This window comes from Camellia sinensis, chromosome 3 (assembly GCF_055761805.1).
Source record: "Camellia sinensis isolate YWXY chromosome 3, ASM5576180v1, whole genome shotgun sequence".
In the NCBI taxonomy this organism is placed as follows: domain Eukaryota; kingdom Viridiplantae; phylum Streptophyta; class Magnoliopsida; order Ericales; family Theaceae; genus Camellia; species Camellia sinensis.
The window spans coordinates 223,796,759-223,822,500 of record NC_138963.1 but is presented as its reverse complement, the minus strand read 5'-3'; the positions used below and the strand labels follow the sequence as shown (position 1 = coordinate 223,822,500).

At 43.2% G+C, this 25,742-nt stretch overlaps 2 protein-coding genes across 2 annotated transcripts in view; one reads left to right on the top strand and one right to left on the bottom strand.

Annotated features, from left to right (window-relative positions):
* SAUL1 (senescence-associated E3 ubiquitin ligase 1) overlaps positions 1-6,773 on the bottom strand; it is a 6,781-nt gene extending 8 nt beyond the window's left edge. Inside the window, exons 1-4 of the mRNA XM_028225900.2 lie at positions 6,276-6,773; positions 4,631-5,199; positions 4,217-4,526; positions 1-1,887 (exon numbers count right to left, since the gene is read on the bottom strand). The exon at positions 1-1,887 is cut by the window's left edge and continues 8 nt beyond it. Of these exons, the coding sequence (XP_028081701.2) occupies positions 317-1,887; positions 4,217-4,526; positions 4,631-5,185 (2,436 nt within the window). The 5' untranslated portion in view covers positions 5,186-5,199; positions 6,276-6,773 and the 3' untranslated portion in view covers positions 1-316. The remainder of the gene's footprint in view (positions 1,888-4,216; positions 4,527-4,630; positions 5,200-6,275) is intronic.
* A 13,564-nt stretch (positions 6,774-20,337) lies between these two features.
* On the top strand, positions 20,338-23,725 carry LOC114283071 (coiled-coil protein). The gene is made up of 7 exons (XM_028225901.2): positions 20,338-20,635; positions 21,557-21,674; positions 21,983-22,135; positions 22,312-22,367; positions 23,066-23,153; positions 23,278-23,403; positions 23,490-23,725. The coding sequence occupies exons 1-6, from the start codon at positions 20,453-20,455 to the stop codon at positions 23,370-23,372; spliced, it is 693 nt and encodes a 230-aa protein (XP_028081702.2). The 5' UTR covers positions 20,338-20,452; the 3' UTR covers positions 23,373-23,403; positions 23,490-23,725.
* The last annotated feature ends 2,017 nt before the right edge of the window (positions 23,726-25,742 follow it).

The window sequence follows — 25,742 nt, the reverse complement described above, 5'->3', positions numbered from 1 at the left end:
TCATAACGAATCTTTTATTGAAAATATGGTAAAAAAATGTACAAAAACACTGTTGTGTCCCCACTCCAAATCCAATATATGCAGCTCTTGTTTTTTTTATAAAAAAAAATACTACTCAAACAACAATGATGAACAAATGAACAGTTTATAAGACAAGTCAGACAAACCATAAGACAGGTAATAACATTATCCACCTTCTCGTGATGCTTCTCAAACCAAAATTTTAGATGCAGCTCAAAATAAGGGGGAAATTATCAATAAATGCAATGTCCCCACTTCACCGACAGACATTTGCGAGCAAAGCAAATCTATATTTTCATGGCGCAAAGACACCGGAGAAGTTGGGTATCTTGTCAACATGCTTCAGTGCATGCTCAGCAATCTGTCGTGTTCGATAATCGCCATGCTGGAAAGCGTCAACAAGTGCTGTGCCCACATTTTGATCACCAGAAACTTGGTAGGCTATATCTTCAGAGCGCAAAAGTCTTTCGACTGCCCAAACTGCCCTCCTCCGGATATTGTCTGTCCGTTTCTCTTTCAATATATCCAATATCGGCTTGATTCCTTCCTCCTCGCACAATACCTTCACCCCTTGTTCAATATCAACCCCATCATCCAACAAAGTAGACAATGCCGCGAGTGACGCCTCAACCACCTTCTCATTTGTGTGGTCTAGAAGGGCCACCAATCTCTCCACAGCTTGGCCCTCCAAGAGGCAAAAAGTTTCTTTTAGCGAACAAGTCCCACGGTGGATCCTACATAATCCGGTTATGACAGGTGGCTTGCTTAAACATGGAAAGATAGAGACACAAAAACCAGGTTCTGGCAACTCGGGCAGTCTGGTCAAATTCTTAGATTCTTGGGATAGGTTTTCCAGGGCTATGGCAGAAATCATCTGTACATTGTCATGTCCATTGGTCTGAAGCAGTTCATTGAACAGTGCAGCGAGAGTGTGCTCGCGACAGAGTGCAATTGCATCGGGCTCATCAGCCAACACAAAAGTAACCCTTGAGAGAACTCGAACAAGCCCTTCCAGATATGGTGTGACAAAACGAATACCTCTAGTCCCACCTTGCCTAATCTTGATTATTCTGGAAATGACCAACTGAAAAGCACCGTCATCTAGCATCTGCCTCGTGAGGCCCACGTCCCTCTCCGGAAGATCGGCTAAAAGGCCAACTGCAGCAGCCTGCTCTTCAGTGATACCAATGTTTTCTGATATGACTTTGATTAGGGTACCAAGCTGGCCTGCTGGCCCACGTAAAGCATCGGTTAGTTCATGACCCATGTACGGAGAGAGGTTCTGGAGAAGCTTTATGGAAGCCACACGCAAATCGTTCTGCGGAGCCTCGATGAACTGAACCAAACTGATGGTAGCACCAGAGCTTTTAATGGCAGCAACAACGCTGACGACAGTACTACGAGAACTTGTCAGACCAACAAGAACGTTGAGAAGCTTGCATTCGATTGCTGGGCCAGTGTTGCTAATAAGATGGAGCAGGTTATGAACCGTGTCTTCTGATACTAAAGTCTGGCGGTCAGGTCCAACAGGGATGGAATCAAAATCATAACCTGAGGTCACCACATTGGCAAGAATTGTCGCAGCAACTTCTTTCAGCCGCATGGGAAGCTGGTTCGGGCCAACAATGAATAGATCCTTGACAAGAGGAGGAAGAATACCTGCCTCAATCAAAACCTTGGCACTTGCTTCATAAGATGAGATCTGATTCAGTGCTTTTAGAGCAGCTTCTCTGCACTGAATGCTACCACTTCTCATGATATCGATTAGTGATGAGCCAACAGTTGTGGCCACAAAGACCTTCACATCGTTGTTTAGAGTCAACTCACCAAGGTATGCAGCCATGGATAACTTAGTTTCTGGTGGGCCTGCAACAATCCATTTTCGCAATAAGACAAAATTAACAAAAAGAACATGTCATTCCTTTATGAGATAGAAGGAAATAAATGAGTGAAAATATAAATAGACATTCTATATGTCCAATCCAAAAAACTATAGCCTGCAACTAGTATATCCACACCCCACCCCCAAGAAGAAGAAACCGCCACCACCTTTGTCATTCCTTTATGAGATAGAAGGAAATAAATGAGTGAAAATATAAATACACATTCTACTTATCCAATCCAAAAAACTATAGCCTGCAACTAATATATCCACACCCCACCCCCAAGAAGAAGAACAAGAAGAAACCACCACCACCCTGCCCCTTTCAGTGTCTAAGGAACAAATGGAGTTTTAAGTAGAGTTGTTAATGGTAATAAATAAATGAGTAATTATTGGGTGAAAAAGGAGGAAAGAAACAAATTGGTGACCATACAAATTATTAAAAAAATTATACTAAGACTTCAGGATCTTCCATATATGGCAACAACCCATTCAGAACTTCTTACTCAGAACCTTGAACAAATTGCATTTATTTGCTCATAAAAGCCATATGTAGATTATTGAACTGAAGATTGAATTATTGAAAGTCTCACGCAGATTCATTTACAAAAGTATTATTGCCATATTTAGTCTCCGTCTTTAATTTTGTTGCTCAAAATTTCAAATTCAAAGAAAAGAGTAATCACCTATATTTATTTAATTGCTATTTTCATGTTCTTTCAAGGGACAATTACATAAAAATGATATCAATAATTCCCAAGTGATGAAAGGACAACCAATTTATGCATTACTTTGCATCACTTCGCAAATATTTTGTGTTGATACCATTTTTATGCAACTGTCCCTTCTTTCAATTAGAAAGTTGACTAAAGAGGTGTGCATAAGCATAATTTTTGCACTACATTGTCATCTTTACTACAATATGCAAATTACGGCTCTACGGTATGTTTGCGGTGAAAAGCATTTTACTTAAGTGCACAGAGAACATCTTTTTGAATACACCAAATTGTTGTCATATTAAAGGCTTTATGTTTAATTTATCCTCTTTTATTCTCTACTTGTCCATGGCATGCTCTATCAGAAATAATAGTGTCTAGCTCTATAATTATGCTCTGAAGTAAATGCAAAGGAGCAGGGAGGAAAAAGGGCTTCATAGAAGAAGTGCTTTGTTTTGGAAAAGAAAAAGTACAAACAATTATGATCACAGCTTCTCCAACCATCAAGTCTAAAGCCTGTCATTTTCATGTTAAAGAAATCAAATGAGATATAAATGACCTTAGCATTTATTTATTTCTGATTGTCTATTCCTTACTTGCCAAACAACTGATGCATGACAAGTAGGGACAGCGCCGGCTTTTGAAAATAGAGGTTATTTGATGGCCTAAACAATGAGTAATTTAGGGTTTCAAGAGTTAAATTGAAGGCTAATAGGTAAGGAAAGGGATTTGGGTTTATTTGGGGGTGATTAGATGGAGTTTTGAGGTTGACAAGTGCACTTTTATAAGTCTGTGAATAGTGATCCGATAATAGTAAATTGAAACAGAAAAGAACAAGAAAGAAGAAGATAGGCCTAAGCATCACACCTAGAGTTTGATTGCATCACACAATCTACAAAGAAGCTTCAAAGCTCTCTATTTTTATAAAATATCAACTCTCTTAAAATATAAGCATTACATGGTTTATATAGAACTATGAGACTTCCTAAATCAACTTTAAAAGAATTTAAAAATTAAAAATAAAAAAACTACTAAAATATCTTTGACTTCTAAAACTAATTTAAGACTAAGAAACATAAATAACAACTAATTAAATAACTTGACCTATAAGACAATCCATGGGCGACCCACAAAACCCATACTCATATATTCTGCAAATTACCAAAATACCCCTAAGCTTAAAATCCTAGAAAACATAAATATAATTATAAAATAAGACTAATAATACTAGAAACATGATTATAGAAGATTTCTTTCAGTTTTTCCATGGAATCATGTCAATATCTAAATATCATCGCGTCTTTAAATTTAGCCTTCCTTGAGCTTCTTATATTCTGCATCAACAACTCAACCCAAGAAAGCCTCAAGTCCATGTCCATCCCATTATTCATTCAACCTAGTCAATTTTGTAGAGATGCGCAGCAGACTATCATTTAACATAGAAAATTGCAATGTCTGATCAAAACAAACAAAAAAGAAACATATGTTCTGCCTTCCACAACTACAATATTTGATGACCCAAAGAAAATAATAATAATTAAAGCACCATTTGTCTGCAAACAAAAAGAGCATAAAACATTGGTGATCTTGGAGATACCTTCAAGGAGTAGTGTCAGAAGAGGTTGCAATCTACCATTTTCAGCCATCTGTCTTACATTATTCTCACACTTTGCCAAATTCTCCAGAGTTTTATCAGCCTTCTCAACGGTCAAAAGATTTTCTGAGTTGCTGCTAGTCATCCCAACCAATATAAGAATTGCTCCATTAACTGAACCAATCTTTTCACACAAAGTTTCCGACTTGGAGAGCTCAAATAGCAAAGAAACAGCTTCCTCCCTCTCTTTGGATTGCTCATGAGACAAGAACTTAACTATTGTTCGTACAGTGTCCCCTTCTGCCATTATTTCCTACAAAATAAATAAAGAACGAACTATAAATAAGAGGAATTAATTCCATCCATGCCCAGGTTGTTGAAAAATCTGAACAATGAACCAGAAAAAAATTGACAAACCATATTATCAGAGTCTTCCTCGGCCACAATTTGAAGAGTTTCTAAAGCTTTACAGCGAACTCTACGACTGCTGCTCTTCAACATGTCAACAATCATAGGAATCAGCTCTGCATTACGAATAATATGCTTATTTGACTGGCTTTTTTGGCAGAGGTACTGGACAAACTTCAAAGCCTGCAGAATATCACTCTCTGCACTGCCCAGAGATAATGACCTACGAGCCATATCCAATTGAGCAGCTTCATTTCTGGCGTGCCACTGTTCAATGGTGTTTCGCAGAGCCATACTTGGGTTCAATTCTGTACTTCTTAATTCTTGTAGCGTCAATGGACAAATCAGCCTTCTTCCGCTCTCCCTGCATTCTTTGAACCACTTTTCAATTGCTTCTCGATCAAAAGTTTGTCCATTTTCCAAGGAAACAGGATCAGACATAATTTGTTTTGTCAAAGGGCATATAAATGCATCATATATGGGCTCTATGTGTAGTTTCTCAAAGTGAGAGCTCTCTTCTGACGGGCTACCAATGTCATAACTTCCATCCCAGCTTCCAGCCATCAGATATTAAGTATCTGTCAAAGAATAATATTACATACAGATATTCAAATTCTTCGGAATTGCTCTAAATCCATTTCCACAACAACCAAAAACTGCATAAACATAAGGTATGTAGAAAAAGATGCATGCGGGGGAGGGTCATGGTAATACAGAAAGTAAGTAACCCTGCATGAGCAAAAGTATAGAGGAGGATAACTATAAGATATGAACATTCCTTTTGTTTGGGAAGAGAATATTTTTTTCGGATTTTATGCCATTTGGTACTACAAAAAACTAAAGTCAATGAATTTCCATGGTCAACAAAACAACTTGTTTGGGCTAAAAATGTTTTTCAAACTAAATTAAATCTCTTACCAACGCCACCACACTTCGCCTCCACCCCCACTGCCACCACCACCACCACCACCACCACCACCACCACCGCCGCCGCTAATACAACTACTAAGGAGGCAACCAAACATAGAAAAACATTTTCTACTAAAAACATCTTTTTTTTAAATCTATTGAAAAATGTTTTCGGCCAAAGCAAACAAAGCCACTGGCTCAAAATTCCATTTGCAAACCAAGTTAGAGTCAACTTTTAATTCAGAATTGGCCAGCTAAAGTTAAACAACAGACTCTCCCTCCTTCACTCTCATGCTTTTTCCATTTATCTTCACAAGATCAAACTCTCCAGTTAGTTAATAGGAATGTTACAACATCGCAAGACAACGATAATCACGAGCACATAGGACCTTGATATCCATCTAAATTACCCACCATTAATTCAACCATGTCAAGAAAACCCCGCCATCAATTGCTGCCGCCAGCACCTCTTCACGAAAAATTCACACATGATCTTAATCATGATGAAACAAACCATGCCAACGCCACTAAATACTACCCATCAAGCAATTGTTGAGAATATGAATAATTTGGAATCATGTGCTTTAGGTAAAGAGATTGAAATTCAACTATAATTAGTCAATAAAATCAGTATCAAAGCAACTCACAAGCTTAGGAAGAACACACACACACACACACACACACACACACACACACACACATATATGGGTTCAAAGAAAAAGAGAAACCAGGTGAAAAACCATACCTTTTGAGTAAATTCTTCAAACTTGAGGGACTTACAGGGAAAACCCAATTTTCAGTTGAAGATGCGCCATCGTCTGGCACCTGATAGCTCTAAAGTAATAAACAGACGAGGAGCAAGTTTGATGTATTCTAAAAATTAGGGTTTTGTTTCTGTTTCTTTACTTTTCTTGGGACAGGATGGGCATTAGAGAAAGCTATTTGTATTTGTATTCAGTTCAAGAAAATAACAGGAACATAAAATATAAATAAATAATAATAATTTTAAAGGTGGAGACTTCTCTTATGTTATGGGAGGGAGCTAGCCAGCCACCCTCTCTCTCTCTCTCTCTCTCTCTCTCACACACACACACACACACACACACACAAGTTTCCACAGTCCCCACCACCCACCAACCATACTTCAAAAACCAGGTTAGCTGTTTTCTCAGATATTAGTATTAGGCCTCCTTCCCTTCTTTCACTGGCCTTTGCAAGTCAATTTTATTTCAAAGTCAAGTTCATTTTATTATTATTATTAACTTTCCACTTTATTTCCCTTCCCTCTTTTCCACTGAATCTTTGAATAAAACAAAACAAAAAAATCACTTTACATTTAAATAAAAAAGTGAGTAAAAAAATTTTGATTTGAACTTTTCTAATAGGTAAACTCAAATTTAACTATCAATTTAAGTAAAAGCTTCACTAATAGCATAATGATAAATGTGTTTTTTTTTGTTATTGTCAAACAGGGGTGGAGCCTATTAAACAATTGATTTTTTATTTGTTATCTGACTAAGCTAAATCCAATTAGAAAAAAAAATTATTTTGGTTATATATTTTTTCCCCATGAAACCAAATAGTTCCCAAGAAATGAAAAGGGCTACTTATTTTAACAAAATTCATCTTACACGAAAAAAAAAAAAAACAGATGACAAGATTGTCAAATAAATTTTATTTATTTAGTTATTATAAAAATAAAAAATATATAAATATATAAAATAATATAACTTATTTTATATAAGATAATGTACGGGGAGCAAATATTCCGGCAAGCCCGTACTCCTTTCTTCCAAGCTCCGTTTCTGTCCGATCACCTGCGAGCACAATAGCGGTGAGCTACCCGGCGGTGTGTGGCCGGAAAACCCCTCCGACGATCAAGTTAGAACACACACAGGGGATAGATAGAGAGAAGGGAGAGTGTTTGAGTGTAAGGATTTTCTTACAGAGTGTTCGTGTGTCTTGTATGGGGGGCGCAGACAGGCTTATATACCTTCTGTGCCCCATATCCACTCCCTGTCATCTCCTGACACGTGGCTCTGCTATCCCATCTGTCAGCTTAAACCATGTCGTTCATCACCTGCTCTCAACTGCCTGACAGCATAGCTGGAGCTCGGCAGCCGAGCTGCCCTACCTCGGTCATACCATGCTTCATACCTTAAGCGCCCGACCGGATAACCGAATGAAGGACCGGGCTAGGCGGCATCTCGGCAAAGCTTAGCCCGGGATCCTCCTTTGGTCGGTCTTCTCGCCGGTCAGTCAACTACCTCGGCTGACCGCGCCTTTCCGAGCGCCGGCCTCTCGGTCTGTCTGATCTCGACAATCCTCAGACCGAGCATCCTGGTTTGACCGGTCACTTCCTAGCCGGGCACCTTCTGCACGGTTCGGGGCAGCACATAGTCCAAACTCTGCCCGGCCGAAGTTCTGGTACCCCATCTCCGGGTGAACAGTCGATCATCTCGGCCCACTGCTCTGCTGGGCCCCCAACCTGTTCGGTTTATACCTCGGCCCAACGCCGGAGCATAAATCACCCTCTCAATTGCCCCTTAATTCCGTCCGCGGAAGCGTGACTGGGATTATTCACCTTGTCCGAGATAACGTTTATCCGGTCGTCAGGATGCCAAGCTTCGACCGAGCTAGTTGACGCAATTGTCCGCAGATTTGACCGGTTGTATTCCTCGGCTGACCTTTTCTCGTTGAAAGCAGCTCGGTTGGCTCTTCGTCTTTTCAACCCGTCGCTTCAGTCCTGCCAAAGCCATAAATGGTGACACGTGGCGGTCTGCCATTGGTCATCGGGCAGCCAACCCGCCGTTTTTGCCAGAATTTGAATTTGGGCGGTCTCTAACGCCTATACAAATTTGCCCCCCCCCAGTTCCATTTTTCCTCTACTGCTGCATCCATCTCTGTCGATTCTCAGACCCAAGCTCGACTGCCATCCTGCCATTCTTCGTGTTTGGGAAGAACACCTTCGGCCCTTCACATGTAAGATGTCCAATCTCTCTTATGTTGCTATTTACTCTTATTTTGCACACATTAGGACCCGAAAACATAGCTTTTAGGGCTTAGACCATAGAAAACGTCCTAAACCTCCCACTGTTCTTGGTGTTCTTCGTCTTCCTGAAGAACATCGAAAAACTGGGGTGAACCGGGCTCTGGGCCTTCTTTTGATCCGAAAAGTTAGCCAAACCGGGCAAACAACGTGTTTGTTCCAATCATGGCAAAAACCGAGATAACCAAAGGGCTTGGTCGCTTAACCGGGCTAACATCAGGTCTGCTTGGGCGACCGAGCTCCTTAATCAGACAACCGAGGTAGCTTGGCCCCCTTACCGACCGAGCTGAAGTCTAGCTCTCTTAGCGAAACCACACACTTACACTTACCATCCTTTTCCTGCAGAGTCCAAAGGGACCCCTGTCATTCCTGAACCTCTCAGGACCGAGCTGCAGCAATTTATCACCGTGCCCAACCCATCAACCGGGCTATAGTAAGTCGGCCACAAATGGGGAAGTTCCGCTTCTTTGTGGATACTCCGGCCGCGCTAGCCGCTTTCAGAGAGGACTACGGCGTCCCGGCCGACGTCCATCTCGAGCTGGCCGAAGAAGAGACCACGCCTTGGGGTAGGGAGGAATGCCCCTTCACCGTGCTATCCATCGTTGAAGGGGGTCTTCGTTTCCCACTCAACCCTCTCATAACCGAGTTCCTCCGCCGAACCGGGCTGGCACCCACACAGGTGTCCACCAACACATACAGAATAATCAACGGCGTACACGAATTGAACCAACGGCTGGGCGCCAATTTAGGCCTAGCCGAGATATTAAGGCAATACACTATGGGCCACACCGGTGACGGCCTGGCTTACTACCTGAAAATAAGACCGGGCAAGGAAAAAATCGTAACCGGCACCCCGGACAAAGATATGCACGATGATGATTTCTTCTGGGTGTCCGGCAACTACGAAACAGCCGAGGTGCCGGGTTGGTTCATAAGCAAGGACTTCGGTTCTTCATGTAAGCCACTCAAACTTGCTCGGTTAACTTTATTCTTTAGTTTTACTAACCGGTTTCCCTGTTTCTTTTACAGCTATCCAAGCCTTGCAAGCCAACTACCAATTCCCCAACGTCGAGGCAATTCGGGCCGTGCTTAGGTACCGTCACCGAGACTGCAACGAATTGCTCGGCTACACACCGACTTACAGATATTCTGCTCCGCGCTGGAGTAGAGTAACTGACTTCCTTAGAGCTCCTTCGCCACCTCCAGATCCAACACTACCAGACGTCCCATTAATCCGGTTAACTGACGAGCAAGAAATGGCCAAAAGATCTCGGATCAAAAACCTTCTAACCGCGACCTCAGCCGAGATACCGAGCGTCACCACCCGTTCCCCGGCTGCCGGTCAATCGAGTGCAGCCGTCGTAGCCCTTGCTTCTCCGGCTCCAGCTGCCGTGCAATCCGCCAGAGAAGCGCGCCAGGCTGGAAAAAGACCAAGGGCAGATCCCTCCGCCGAGCTCGTCACCGAGCTGACAACCGAGCATCCTGTTGAAACTCCTGCTCCCGTGCCCGCTTGGCGTCCTCAGCTGAAGCACCGGGGACAGGACATCCCGGCGACTGCATCGATCAAGGCAGACAAAGAACATTTGCTCGCCTTCGATCTCTCCAAAGCATTTCTCCTACCGGGCGACGTGGTAGGCAGTGACCACGTCCCTGACACCCGGCTGGTAAAATCTTCTGTGAAGTCGATGGCCAGGGTAAGTCGGCGTTCTTTTTAACATTTCACAGGTGTTTGCTCGGTCCTTCTTGCTCGGTCCCCTTTCTGATGTACTTTGCTTCTTTTTGCAGGCCATTCAAAAACAACATTTGGTCCTAGAGCGCATCCACCGGCTTAGGCAGAAAGCCAATGACACTGCGAGCCATGTTGAAAGCCTCCAAGCCGAGCTCGGCCGGGCTAAAGCTTCTCTCGAAATGGCCAACCATGACAACAATAGACTGCTCGGTCAGCTGGGCGCAGCCGAAAAAAAACAAAGTGAGCTTCAGGCCGAGGTTGACGCTTTGAAGAAGGCGAAGAAGAAGGCTTGCCGGGCTGCCAACAAGGCCGGGTTCAACGAGGCCGAGGAGAGCTATAAGAAGCAGGTGTTTGCAACACAAGACATCTACTTCAAGGCCGGTTGGAAGTCTGCCTGTGAACACCTCGGCCAGGGCTCTGACACCGACGTTTTTGCCAATCCTCCCAAAGCTTCACTACCGGTCTACCTCGTGCCATATGCAAATGATGTATTTACTGCGCTTCAAGCGGAGGCCGAGGAAGGACTTGAAGATGGAGAGGATGACACAGATTCTGAGGAAGAAGAGGCCGAGGTGCCTGAACAGCCCGGCAACAATGAGCCCGGCGCTCAAGAAGCAAGCCAAGCTGTTGACCTTGACGCTGATGCTGCCGAGGATGAGTTCGCCAATCTTTCCCCCTTAGTTTAGGTTTCTTTTCTCTGTATTTTTGCTTTCAATACACTTGATGTAACCGGGCTTTGTCCCCACCTTTTGTAATGAATTTCTTTATCAATGAAAAATTTTGAATTTTCGCCAAGTGTTTGCCCGGTAGTAATTAATTCCGTCTTCAGCAAACTATCTCGGTACGACTTATCATTTGAACACTTGGTCGACCGGAGTCCATAACATGGTCGACGCAGTTGAGCATAACAAAACAAATTCACGCACCGAAATATCCATCTCGGTTGTTGCTAAGTTTGGACAAGATACCATGTTGGACAAGACGCCAACTCTTCCAACCGGAGTACTTCATCACGGTTGGGAATCCCAAGTTGGACAGAACACCAACTCTTCCAACCGGAGTACTTCATCTCGGTTGGGAATCCAAAGTTGGATAAAACACCAACTCTTCCAACCGGAACAAATCATCTCGGTTGGGGATCCTAAGTTGGACAAAACACCAACTCTTCCAACCGGAGCAAATCATCTCGGTTGGGGATCCTAAGTTGGACAAAACACCAACTCTTCCAACCGGAGCAAATCATCTCGGTTGGGAATCCTAAGTTGGACAAAACACCAGCCCTTCCAACCGGAGCAAATCATCTCGGTTGGGGATCCTAAGTTGGACAAAACACCAGCCCTTCCAACCGGAGCAAATCATCTCGGTTGGGGATCCTAAGTTGGACAAAACACCAACTCTTCCAACCGGAGCAAATCATCTCGGTTGGGGATCCTAAGTTGGACAAAACACCAACTCTTCCAACCGGAGCAAATCATCTCGGTTGGGGATCCTAAGTTGGACAAAACACCAACTCTTCCAACCGGAACAAATCATCTCGGTTTTAGACATTAAAAGAACAATCCGAGTGCTAATGCAAAATGACTTCTATAATTTGACAAAAAGAATTACATTCTGCTTTGCAAGCCAAAAAATTGCTTTACAAAAAAGAGGAAAGTAAAAAAGCTTAAAAATAATACAATTTCAAGTTGGCCGTATTCCATGGCCGGGGTATGGCTCTTCCCTCTAGATCCTCCAAGTGGTAAGCCCCCTTGCCCGCCAGACCAGTGATCTTGTAGGGTCCTTCCCAATTTGCCCCTAGTTTGCCTTCTCCTGGCACCAGGGTGTTGCCCATAATTTTCCTCAAAACCCAATCCCCAACTTTGAACGGTCTGGGGTGCACTGTCTTGTTATACTTCTTGGAGAGCTCTTGTTGGTAAGCGGCAACATGGATGAGGGCTTTCTCCCGGCGCTCTTCCGCTAAGTCCAACTCCAAGGCAATAGCCTCGGCATTTAGCTCGGGCTCAAAACTCTCAGTTCTGAGGGTGGGCATTTCAACTTCCAAGGGTATGACCGCCTCCATGCCATAAGCCAAAGCAAATGGAGTTTCCCCGGTCGAACGTCGCGGGGTTGTTCGATATGCCCAAAGGACGCTCGGTAATTCTTCAGCCCACTTGCCCTTAGCCTTTTCCAACCGTTTCTTCAACCCATCCAGTATAGTCTTGTTTGATGCTTCGGCTTGACCATTGGACTGCGGGTAGGCCGGGGTGGAGTTGTAGAATTCTATCTTTAGGTCATCACAGAATCCTCTGAATAGGCGACCGTCAAACTGGGTACTGTTGTCAGAGATCAAAATCTTGGGGACGCCAAACCGCGTGACAATGTTCTGCCAGACAAATCGCTTCACGTCTTTTTCTTTGATGGTGGCCAGGGGCTCAGCTTCAACCCACTTTGTGAAGTAATCCGTGGCCGCGATGAAGAATTTCCGGTTGCCCGGTGCTGTTGGCAACGGTCCCATTATATCTAGCCCCCATATGGCGAAAGGCCAAGGACTGGTGAGGGGAAGAAGTTCCCTGGCAGGCTGGTGGATCTGATGAGCGAATTTTTGGCATTTCTCGCACTTGCGGACATATTTTTGGGCGTCGGCCTGCATGCACGGCCACCAGTATCCCTGCGAAATAGCTCGGTAAGCCAAGGACCGTCCCCCGACGTGGCTGCCACAACTGCCTTCATGAATTTCAAACAAGAAGGCCTCCACACTGTTCGGGTGCACGCACTTGAGATAAGGACCGGTGAAGGACTTCTTATACAACGCGCCTGATGGAGAGAGCCAAAACCGCTCGGACTTCACCCGGATTTTGTGTGCTTCTTTCTTGTCCGCTGGAAGAGTCCGGTCTCTGAGGAACGAGATCAATGGGTCCATCCATGAAGGACCTAGCTCGGCGCAGAGTACATCCGTCTGCCCGGCGTTTTCAATGCTTGGCCGCGGAAGAAAGTCAATCAATAGGGGGTTTGGAGATGTGCTATCTACCATGGAAGCGAGGCCGGCGAGTTCATCAGCCTGGCTGTTTTCTTCCCGGCCAATCTGCTGGACTCTGATTGCCTCAAACTGCTTGATATGGTCCCTGACCAGAGCTTGGTACTTCGCCATCCTGTCGTCCTTCGCTTCATAAATCCCGGAAACTTGATTAACCACAAGCTGGGAATCACTATATACCAGAAGCTCGGCAGCCTTCATTTGGATTGCGCTCTTGAGCCCGGCAAGAAGCGCCTCGTACTCAGCCTCGTTGTTAGATGCCGGGAAGCCGAGTGTGATAGAATGCTCTATGGTTAGGCCGTCCGGGGATATAAGAACAATACCTAGGCCGGCACCATGGCGGTTAGACGCTCCATCAACAAAAAGCTTCCACATGTCCCCCACGAAAAGCTTCCAGCAGTCAGATGGGTCCTGAGAGTTGCGAAGGGCAATGGGATCACAACTGCTCGGCTGTACGGTGTCAAGTTTGGTGTTGACCGGTTCAAAGTCAGTGCCCCTTGGTGATTCGACACCGGACTCAGCAAGTTGGTCCGTAATGCCCAAGTCCGTAGGCGAAACACCAGGTTGCGGTGTGAAGCCGGCCGCAGGTTCTGAGCTGCCTGGAACCATTCCTTCCCCCCTTGAGGATTCGGCACCGGACTCAGCAAGTTGGTTCAGAATGCCCAAGTCTGTAGGCGAATCATCAAGTTCTGAGCGGTGTGGAACCATTCCTTCCCCCCTTGGTGATGCGGTACCGGACAGAGTGGATGGGTTGGTGATACACAACTCCGTCAGCGCAACACCGGGAGGTATTACCGTGCAAACTGAGGGAATTTCGATGGTGCGCGCTAACTCCGCGGCGCGACCTTCTGCAGATAGTAGTTCCTCGGTTGGCATTGTGGGCGTCTCATCATCTGCCCCGGCAATGACGACCGGGCATACCGGATGAGTGCCAGGTGAGAACTCGGCAACAAAATCGGCCAAGGTTTGGGCTTTGATTGCGGTGCGCGGCTGGAACTTCACCTCAAACTGTCCCAACTCGACCGCCCATTTTAATATTCGGCTGGAAAAGTCTGCGCGCTCAAACAAGGCCTTGAGAGGGAACTCGGTCAGTACGACGATGGTATGGGCGTGAAAATAATGTGCCAATTTCCTCGAAGCCATCATCAGTGCCAACGCTAGTTTTTCCAGCGGCAAGTACCGCGTCTCAGCCGGCAGAAGGGTCTTACTTACGTAAAAAATTGGGAGGTGCTTAATTCCTTCAGCCCGAACTAACACCGCACTTACTGCGTGCTGGGAGACGGCAAGGTAAAGGTAGAGTTCCTCACCGGGCTCTGGTGTAACCAACAGCGGCGGGGAAGACAAATAAGCCTTGAGCTCAGCCAAAGCTCGGTCACACTCGTCATCCCATGAGAATTTTGACTTCAATGCTTGAAAGAAAGGGCGGCAGCGATCTGATGACCGGCTTATAAATCGATTAAGCGCGGCGGCCATACCGGCCAGATGCTGTACGTCCTTAGCCGAGCTAGGTTGTTTCAATTCTTGCACGGCTTTGATCTGAGTAGGGTCTGCTTCGATGCCTCGGTTCGTGACTAAGAATCCCAAAAATTTCCCGGATCCCACGCCAAAGGTACACTTCGAGGCGTTCAAGCGCAGCTTGTGCTTCTTAAGAATGGCGAACATCTCGGCTAAGTCGGACAGATGGTGTGCCTCATGTCGGCTCTTTACCACCATATCATCGATGTAAGCCTCCATTGTCCGGCCGAGCAAAGGAGCGAACATTTTGGTCACCATCCTCTGAAAGGTTGCCCCGGCGTTTTTCAAACCAAAGGGCATAACTCGATAGCAGAAGAGTCCCCTTGGAGTCGTAAAAGAGGTGATTTCTTGGTCAGGCCCATGCATGGCAATCTGGTGATAGCCGCGGTATGCATCCAAGAAACTGAGCCGGCTGTGTCCAGCCGTCAAATCCACTAGCTGGTCAATGCGCGGCAAAGGGAAGCTGTCTTTTGGACAAGCTCGGTTGACTGTCTTATAGTCGACACAAACTCGCCACTTTCCATTTTTCTTGGGCACCACTACCGTGTTGGAAATCCACCGAGGGTAGTGCACTTCCTGTATTGCTCGTGCCTCAAGCAAGTTCTTTACCTCCTCTGCTACTACCTCGGCGTGATGCAGCGCCGATCGCCTTGTTCGCTGGATGACTGGCTTTGCTCCAGGGAAGACATTGAGGTGATGGCAGATAAAACCTGGGTCAAGGCCGGGCATGTCGTAGGGCGACCATGCAAAGACTTCAATATTTGCCATCAAAAACTCAATCATCTCGGTTCTCTCCATGGCCGAGAGACTTGAACCGAGCAAGAAGAATCTGTCCGGCTTCTCGGCATCAATCCGCACCTCCACCAAGTCTTCGACAGCCTTGTCCTCGGCTTTGGTGCCAACATCATCCAGGACACTCTGGTCCTCCGGTCCCTCGATCATTTGAACGAATCCTTTGGCAGCCCGGCTCCCGTTGACCGCCACGAAGCATTGCTTGGACATGACCTGATCACCCCAAATCTCCTCGATTGCCCCCATAGCCGAGGGGAATCTCATCACCTGGTGGTAGGTCGATGCTACGGCTTGCATGGCGTGAAGCCATCCTCTTCCAAGGATAAGGTTGTACGTTGAAGGGACTTGTAGCACCCAAAATTCCACTTGCTTGACCACGGATCCCGCTTTGACCGGCAGGATAATCTTTCCCAATGGCCACTCCGGCTGCGAGTTAAATCCAACCAGTGGCGAAGTGGCCGGAGCCAAGTCTGCCTCACGGAGTTTGAGCTGTTTGAACGCATCATAATACATGATCTCGACCGAGCTTCCCTGATCGATCATGATTCGTCTAACATCAAATTCTTTGACGCGTAGTGTTACTACAAGAGCATCGTTGTGCGGCGTCTGGATGCGCTCTAAATCTCTTGAGGTGAAACTTATCACGTCTTTCTCTTCTGTCTTCCCCCTCTTGATGGCGGGTTGTACTGACAAAACTTCCCTCATGTGCTCTGCCTTCTTGATCATGCCCCGGAGTTCGCAGACACGCTCCGGTTCCACGATGCCGTGGATGACATTAATGACTCCTTGTGGTGGTGCATCTCGGTCGTCCTGTCCCCTGGGATCGACCGGAGCCTGATTTGGTTTCACTCCGCCATCAATGTAAAGGTCCAGATGCCCGGCCGCAACCAATTCTTCCAAATGTTGTCGCAAAGGCAAACAATCCTCAGTCCGGTGGCCCCTCTCCCGGTGAAACGTACAACGATACCGCGGGTTGTACCCCTTTTGTCCATCGCCCAACTTAGCAGGAAACCGGACATACTCCTCGTCTCGGATTTCGCTAAGTATGCGATAGATTGGAATCTTAAAGACCGTGGTTATGCCAGTCCTTGCCTTCATTCTCCTGTTTGCGTCCTCAACGTCATCACGGGGGTAGTCATCCCGGTCATTCCGACGTTCTCTCCGGTTTTTTCGACTTGAACCTCGGTCTGATTCCTCTGCCCGGTCATTTGAGCGGTTGGACTCTTGCCCAACTGCGTGCACCTTGCCTGCTGTCTTCTTGTCTGTTCCGACCGGAGTGGCCTTTACGGTGGAAGCCGACGCATCATCCTCTACTCGGATGTGCTCGTTGATGCGCTGCATGAGCTGGCCCATGGAAGTCGGTTGGTGCATGGTAAGCGAGTCCCGCAGTCTATGTCCGACCGGGAGACCACGCTTGTACTGCGTGATAGCAAGGTTGACCGGGCAGTCTAAGATCTCGTTGAAGGTTTCCCAATACCTTGAATTGTACGCCTTCAGTGTGTCGCACGGTTCCATCTTGACACTCAGCAAGTGATCAACTTCCTTTGGTGTTTTTGTGTTGGTTTTGAAGCGCGTAACAAACGCCTCGGCCAACTGATGCCACCTTTGTATACTCCCTTCCGGCAACCTCTCGAACCACTTTAAGCCCAGCTCGCCTAAACTTGACGGGAAGATTAGGCACATAAGTCCGTCATTGCGCCGATGTCCGGCCATAACCTGTCGGAAGTGGCTCACATGCATGTATGGATCGGTTTTCCCGTCGTAAAGCGTGAACTTAGGCTGATGGAAGCCCGCTGGAAGCGGCGTTGTTTCTATTTCCAGGGAGAAAGGAGTGGCATTCAACCTTGCCAAGTCTGTATCTTCGAATATCGGCACTGCCTGGCGGGGTGGAGGCATTCCGACCTCCTCGCTGGCATGTACCCCGTAGGAGAGCCGCTGGAAAGCAGGTATTCTCTGAGCTTCGCGCCGGCGAGCCCGCTCCCTTAATACTGCCCGTAAGTCCTCTGACTGAGCCGAATAAGAATACCTCGACGTCGTCGCCGGACGTGAGGGTTTGTAGGTGCTGTCTTGCGCGCTGGACTTTTCTGCACGCACGTCGGAATCACCAACCTGGTAACTTCTGGTGATAGATATGGACTGAGTATGTCGTTGGCTCTGTCCGCCTGAACGGCGGGATAGGGTGCGCTCACTGTGGTCACCCACTCCAGCTACACCTTTCCCTTTGACATGCCGTTTAAGATCCTCCATCTCCGCCGCCATCCGCCTGATGACAGCGTCTTGGTCCCTTAACTTGCTTTCCAGTCGCCTGGCGTGTGAGTCTCTCCGCCGGTGACCGTCTGGACTCCGTGAATGCCCATGACTCCTTCCGCGCTTATCCCGCGCGTCCCCTGACTGTCCTCCAGTGGGCGTCCCCAACTCAGCCATTGGATGGACGGCAGGTGGTCCCTCTCTCCTTCGGGTATACTCCGGGGTGGCTCCATCGATGGCGGACAACGGGAACTCGTCGTTGTTCGCCATGGACGGCGATCAGATGAACCTGGAAGACAAGGTTTTGTCTGTCAAGCTTCCCACAGACGGCGCCAATTGTACGGGGAGCAAATATTCCGGCAAGCCCGTACTCCTTTCTTCCAAGCTCCGTTTCTGTCCGATCACCTGCGAGCACAATAGCGGTGAGCTACCCGGCGGTGTGTGGCCGGAAAACCCCTCCGACGATCAAGTTAGAACACACACAGGGGATAGATAGAGAGAAGGGAGAGTGTTTGAGTGTAAGGATTTTCTTACAGAGTGTTCGTGTGTCTTGTATGGGGGGCGCAGACAGGCTTATATACCTTCTGTGCCCCATATCCACTCCCTGTCATCTCCTGACACGTGGCTCTGCTATCCCATCTGTCAGCTTAAACCATGCCGTTCATCACCTGCTCTCAACTGCCTGACAGCATAGCTGGAGCTCGGCAGCCGAGCTGCCCTACCTCGGTCATACCATGCTTCATACCTTAAGCGCCCGACCGGATAACCGAATGAAGGACCGGGCTAGGCGGCATCTCGGCAAAGCTTAGCCCGGGATCCTCCTTTGGTCGGTCTTCTCGCCGGTCAGTCAACTACCTCGGCTGACCGCGCCTTTCCGAGCGCCGGCCTCTCGGTCTGTCTGATCTCGATAATCCTCAGACCGAGCATCCTGGTTTGACCGGTCACTTCCTAGCCGGGCACCTTCTGCACGGTTCGGGGCAGCACATAGTCCAAACTCTGCCCGGCCGAAGTTCTGGTACCCCATCTCCGGGTGAACAGTCGATCATCTCGGCCCACTGCTCTGCTGGGCCCCCAACCTGTTCGGTTTATACCTCGGCCCAACGCCGGAGCATAAATCACCCTCTCAGATAATATAACTTTTACTTATTTGTTGACTCCTTTCACTTATTTTAACTTCCACTTATTTAAAAAAATAGCTATACCTTAGTGAATTAACTATTTTAATAATATTATTATTGTGACTATTAATTTTACTTGGTAAATTATATATGAAAAATTATTAGATGGTCCATAAACACCACATGTACATATTCCATCAATTATTAACCCATTTTGAGACTTGGGATTTATAGTGAAAAAGTTAAAAAATGAGTATACCTTGTTATATCATTTTCTTTACTCTTTACATATTTTTTTTATAAAAAAATTTAAAATACTAAAATAGTGAATTTTTAGACAAGACTTAAATATTATTTTTTTTGTGTCCCAATGTAAAGTCTCGAGTCCTATCCCTTCACCAATCACAACATTCTTGAGAAATAACCTAAGGAGAAATTACATTTCAGTTAATTTTTTCTTTTAAATATGATTTTAATTATTAATACTTATAAAATTTATCATTTATTTATATATTGTAATTATTTTTTTCCAAAAATAACTGATTTGATATTTCCCATTAATAACCTAACCAGCGCGTAGCACCAAATAACTTCTCTTCTGTGGGTGAAAGCCGACAATTTTTATTGAAACTTCAACCACAAATGTTTCCGAAATTTCAATGCACGCCGCAGTACTTTGCTTGTATCTAAGGAAATCTCTAATGGTGCATTAATATTTTTTTTTTCTTTTGATATAGTATTTAAATAGAGAATTTTAAATACAAAAATGCTAGAGGTCCCAAAAATTCTACTAAAAGTTTTAGCAAATGTCTCACATGGGTGTGGGACTCACATCAGATAGATATCGGTGTAAATTTTTTTATTTTTTTGTCTTAAGGTGGTCGATCGGACGATCGACCTACTAGTGTAATTTTTTTACAAATGTTTACCTTGAGGTAGTCAATTAAGAAGACATCCAGAGACATTCGAAGAACATTCGGCAACGATAATGAATCGTATCCTCCGAAAGAAATAAAATTATCAATTTGATACTTATTTGGTATAATTATTAAAATAAAATAAAAAAGATTTTTTTTTTTTATCAAATTTAAATTTAGATGCACCAATAAATCCCAAATTAATAACTTATACACTGTTTAGTCCTAAAAGTTTTCTTATAGACTGAAAGGTCCCATTACAATGTTTCAAACATCAGATTAATGTTTCGAACATTAGATTTCGAACATCAGATTAATGTTTCGAACATTAGATTGATTTGCAAATGGGACTAAATGGAACATAAGAAAACTTTTAGGACTAAATGGTTCAACTTTTCAAAAAATAGGACTTATGGGTAAATTTTCCAAAATTTAAGATAGTCTAACCGAAAACTTATCAATTTCCAAAATGAGCATGAAGCCCCTCGACAGGCCGGAAGGGTTAGGGTTTAGAAGTAGGTTATCAGAAAACCTGATTTTCAATGGCTGAAGAAGAGGGAACACGCAATATTGATAATGGAAGATACTCAACCCAACAACAACAACAGCAACAAGAAGAAGAAGAAGGAGGAGAAAGAGAAGGGGATCAGAAAGTTGTGAAGTTTCTTGATTCGGTGGATAGCTATCTGACCCTAGTCGACTCTTTATCTTCAACACTTCGCCAGGTAAAAACCCTAAAAAGCTAATTTTAGAACCCTATTTTACCATCATTATTGCCATGAAATCTTCTTTTTTATGGGTACTGTTTTGGATTTCAATTTAGTCAGCGTTTGATTCCTTCAATCACATCTTGACCACACCGTTCATTCTTTTATATATTTTTGATCTACTTTACATTATGTTTTAATTCATGTCTATATTTGATTCAGAGAATAGGCTTGTTTTTTAGTTCATCTTTAATTAGACGAGGGCAACCTGATTAATTAATTTTCAATTTGGATAATTTTAGGGAAAATATCAGGTAAGTCTCACTTTTTTCCCACTAATTTTCTCATAAAATTTCATTGGGTCCTATTAACACTATCTTGAGTGGGTTAATTCTGTGTTAACAGGACTCATTAATTTTCCAATTGAATCAAATTTTATTTTGATTCCCGTTTTTATTCTTCTTCATCTTCTGTTTTCGATAAGTCCTGTTTTTCTTTCTAATCTTTTCGGCTTAAAATCTACTAGCATTTGCAATACTTATGTGTAGTCTGTTTTCATGACTAATAAGCTATTTTAAGCCTGTAGTTATTCAGGTAATGTACAGAAGATCCTAGTCCACGGTGATCATTATGTGTTGCTTATCTTGGAGGGTAGTTTAGTCATTGTCTTGTGGGGATACTCTCTTATTAACTGATAATTTGAACTGTGTTATTGCATTATGGTGATAGTTTTGCATTTGGATTGTTCAAGATTGATTCTATGTTTCTTAACAAAGACAAAAATTTCACTACTTGACACGATTGTTATGCTTCCATTTTAATTTTTGGAACAAGTGAAGAAATCACCCTGTTGTTCGTTTGGTGCTCATTTTTCTCTGAGAGATGTGGCAACATAGAAAACTAGGACTTTTTTATTGTTCTAACTTTCCTACTTTGCAGGGATGGTTGGAATTAGCTGGTGCTCGACATTCCATGGGTGCTTCACGAATCAGTAGTGCCTTGTTTGACCTCAAAAGCCACTGTGCTGCTACAACATTGCAAATTACAGAGGATGGTGGTAAGCCTTCTTAACTGAATCAGTTTGATGATAAGTGAAGATTTTCAATTATGGGGTTAGTCTTACCACTCGTGCTTATGGTATGATAACATATGTATTATGGCATTGCACCTTTGTAAGGGGCATTCAGAAATTGAATCATAAAAAAAATATTTTACATTAGCTTTGGTAATTTGAGCCAGTACAAGTAAAGCACTTTGACACTTGCACAAACACGCGTATGCTCTTATTCAGAGTCTTTAAGACCTGTTTAGTTGTGCATATGTTAGTCATTATCGATGTTAATTAGTTTTTCTTATATATTTTAGTTGACTCCAGGATGAAGCAACCTAATTTTACTTTGTGCAAGTGGGTCTCCCCTGATAATCGGAATTGCTCATCTGACAAAGCAAAATTTGATGAGGATGAGTCTTTACAAAGGACATCAACTAAACCGCAGCTTCGGTATAGGGGAACATCTGGTATATAAAATCACCTTTCAGTGAATCTTTCTATACTTTTTTTGTACGTTGTTGCAGAATGTCTTTAAAGAATTTACTGATTAGTGATTTTGTTTTCCTTTTTGGGTTAGTTTTGGAGTTTAATGTATGTTTTCTCTTCTATTGCTTCTTACTTTCTCGCATCTGTTTGTGCAAAGAAATTCAGGAGAAAAGACCAGAAAGTAATGGGTCTGCACTCGTGGTTGACTACCAAGTAAGTATGCCACCACTGACCTTGCTCCATATTTTCATCTTGTTTAATGAGTCAAATTCTGATAACAAGTCATTTCTATTTTAGCTGTCATTGGGTGGGTGCTGGCACCATTGTACTAGAACTCTTATCAGTCTTTTTTTTTTGAGTTCAGCCATGCAAAAGGCTTGTATGCGTAGAAGTTGCATTGCTATTTTTATAAAACTGAAAAGGGGCTGTTGGGTGAGACTGAAAATTTTAGTTGCTGAATTATAGCACTGAACCTTTTAAGTTACTGACGTAAAAGGTGAAGTTAACTAGGCTTTTATGTCTAGAAGTTTTGTTGTTACATAGACAAAGCTATTACCACTTGGCTTGTTCATTTGTAAAGGAAAACTTTAGACCTTTTAAGTGAAAATTATTTGTTACGCAACTTTTTGTGTGTTATCAAATGCACTCAATGGAAAAATCACAGAAGTTTTCAGTGCTTAATTTGGGTATCAAACAGAGGTTTAACCCTTTGCACTAAAAAAAAAAAAAAAAAAAAAAAACAGAGGTTTAACCCAAATAAGGAAAAAGGTAGAGTTTCAGGATATAAGTTTAAACCCAGTTTTTTATTTATATAATTTTTATTTATTTTTTATTTTATTGTTGTAGCTGTGTTTGAAAGGTGAAATGTGTGTATGGATACATTTCACATTATCTTCTTTCTTCTTTTGTAGATTCAAAAGGAACGATCCAAATCACTGTCAATGTTTGGAACTTTGGTTTCTCCAAAACTTCGAGCTGGCCAACTTTCATTTGAGATGGGTAAATAATAAGCAAAGATGCTGACTCTAACTCATTACTCCTCCCAATTGCACCCTCCAGACATATGTGCATGCACTGCATGAAAGGCTGGTGTTGACTGATTGTGTCGGTTTCATGCATGCAGCTCTGGATACACTAGTGGAAATAGCAAACATGCGATCATCAATTCTATCTGCTTATGATCAAGTGTGGAATGATATGGAGAGCACCAGAGGTTGACAACAACTTGGTTTTGTAATGAAATGGAAAGGTATAGTTTTACACGTTACATAATTAAGCAATTGCCACTTTTTATTTTTATTTATTTTTTAATCTATAGATCTTCTGCACTTGTAGACGGCTGCTCACAATTGCTCGAGCTAATAATTTCGAATTGGAGTGCTTCTCAATTATGTTTGTGGTGTGTGGCCACCAAAGATTTTCCTTGTGTATTTTATCTAATTTATTACGAAGTTCTTGTTGCAGAATGTATTGGATTTTGCTTACTTTTCGTCTAGTGTATACAGTATTTGATAATTGTTGATCGGTTTGATTGTTCAAAGATTGGAATCAATGCCATCCTTGTTTTGTAATTTGTATTGATTTCATTTCTTAGACGTTCTTACCAAATTAATAGAATCATTTAGGTTGTGTTTAAATCAATAGAACCATTAAAGAGAAGAACCAATCTGAATTTGTGGTTTGAAGCTTGAAGGTAAGACCAGTACGACTATTTGGATTAAGGACTTGTGGAGGAATTTGCAAATATAAAGGAAATACGGGAAAAAGTGAATTAAATAGAAGTTAAGGGCTTGTTTGGTTTGTTTTTGGGAGAGGAGTTTTTGAATTTTTTTTTCAAAATTTTGTTTGGTTTTGTGGTTTTTTTCAAACAAATTTCAAAATTACTTCTCCCTTACAAATCAATCAATCATTTTTTCTCTCATACACATCTATTTAATTATAAAAAAATATCAAATCATCTCTAATTTCTAAACTCCAAAATTACTTTTAAAATATATAATCAAACAAATCAAAAAAAATTATAAACTCTTTCACCATTTTTTTTTTTTTTAAATAACTCACTCAAAAGCAAACAAAACATATCCTAAAATTTTGTAATATTTTGTTTCTTTTTCTTCTATTTTTTCTCCACAAGGCCTATTTTTTGAAGTGGGTTAATAGTCACTTTTCAACTTTTAACTAGGGATGGCAATTTGAACTCGGTTCGACGGGGACCCGATCTCCCGACCCCGAATTAAGCTGTTTTTTTCCGAAAAATACCCCTAACGGGCTGCAGATGGTATTCAAAAATAAATCACTGATGATATTCAGTCGGGGACGGGGATACATTTCCCAACCCCGGACTCGGCCCTGCCTCATTTAGCCCCCTGATCCTGTTTATATATATATATCTGTGTGTTGTGTGTTGTGTGTGTAGGGTTTGGTTGACTTAACACACAAACATAACATATGGTCTCCCCCTCTCTCTCTCACACACAATTGCAGCTCCCTCATTGTCGACTCCTCTTTTTATCACCAGCATCACTTCTCCCTCACTGTGTCACGGCAAGAGCTCCTTCTCTCTATCTCTCTCTCACACTGGTGGCGACTCCTCATCTCCCTCTCATGGTATCTCTGCCTCGCTCTCTCTCACGGATCTCCTTCTCTCTCTCTATCTCTCTTTCTTGTTTTTTGCTTTTGTTCTTCAGATTTGGAAAATGATGAAGATGAAGATTTGTTGGTGATGAAAATGATGAAGACGTTTTTTGATTTGTTAGATCTGTTAGAGCTCAGATCTGTTAGATTTGTTAGATCTATTGATGTTGTTGTTGTTGTTGTTGTTGTTGACGAATTCGTTTTCTGGAGCTTTTTTTTTTTTTTTTGGCCAGGGATTTTCGGGATCGAGGAAACTCGATCCCCGTTAGAGGGCGGGGGTAGGGGCGGTAGTGGGTTTCTCGTCGAGGATCGGGGCCGAGGAAGGGGAAATTCCCACCATCAAGTATCAGGGACGGGGAGGGTGATCCCTGGCCCCGTCCCGTCTCGTTGCCATTCCTACTTTTAACCTATTTTCCTCTCTCACAAAAAATTTAAAAAAAAAAAAAAAAACCAAAAAATAGCTTTTAATCATTTTCTAAAAAAACACCCCACAATATATCCAAATACTAAGGGATACTTTTTCACAAATCATTTTTCACCTATTTATGTTCCATTTAGTACACATTATTTTTTTTTCCCCCAATAAGTTGTATGAGTGATATAATTATCAAAATATTCCTAATAATATTCACATTTACAGTGCGAATGTTCCGTGATGTGAATGTCTACATCGTCAATGGGAATGTTAATATGTTAATGTGAATGTTCACACTATTAATGTGAGCATTTACACGTCAATATGAATATTCACATTGTAAAATATGAATGTACATTACCAAGTTGCTGACTTTTCAAAAAATATTTATAAGGGTAGAAATGTCTATAAAATATCTTAAATATGAGAATTATAATTTGGTAGATCAAATGTTCAAATAATAGGACTTATTAGAATACAAAAATATCTTATAAACTAATTGGGATACAAACAATTAGAAAAAAGATTTTCTAATAAAT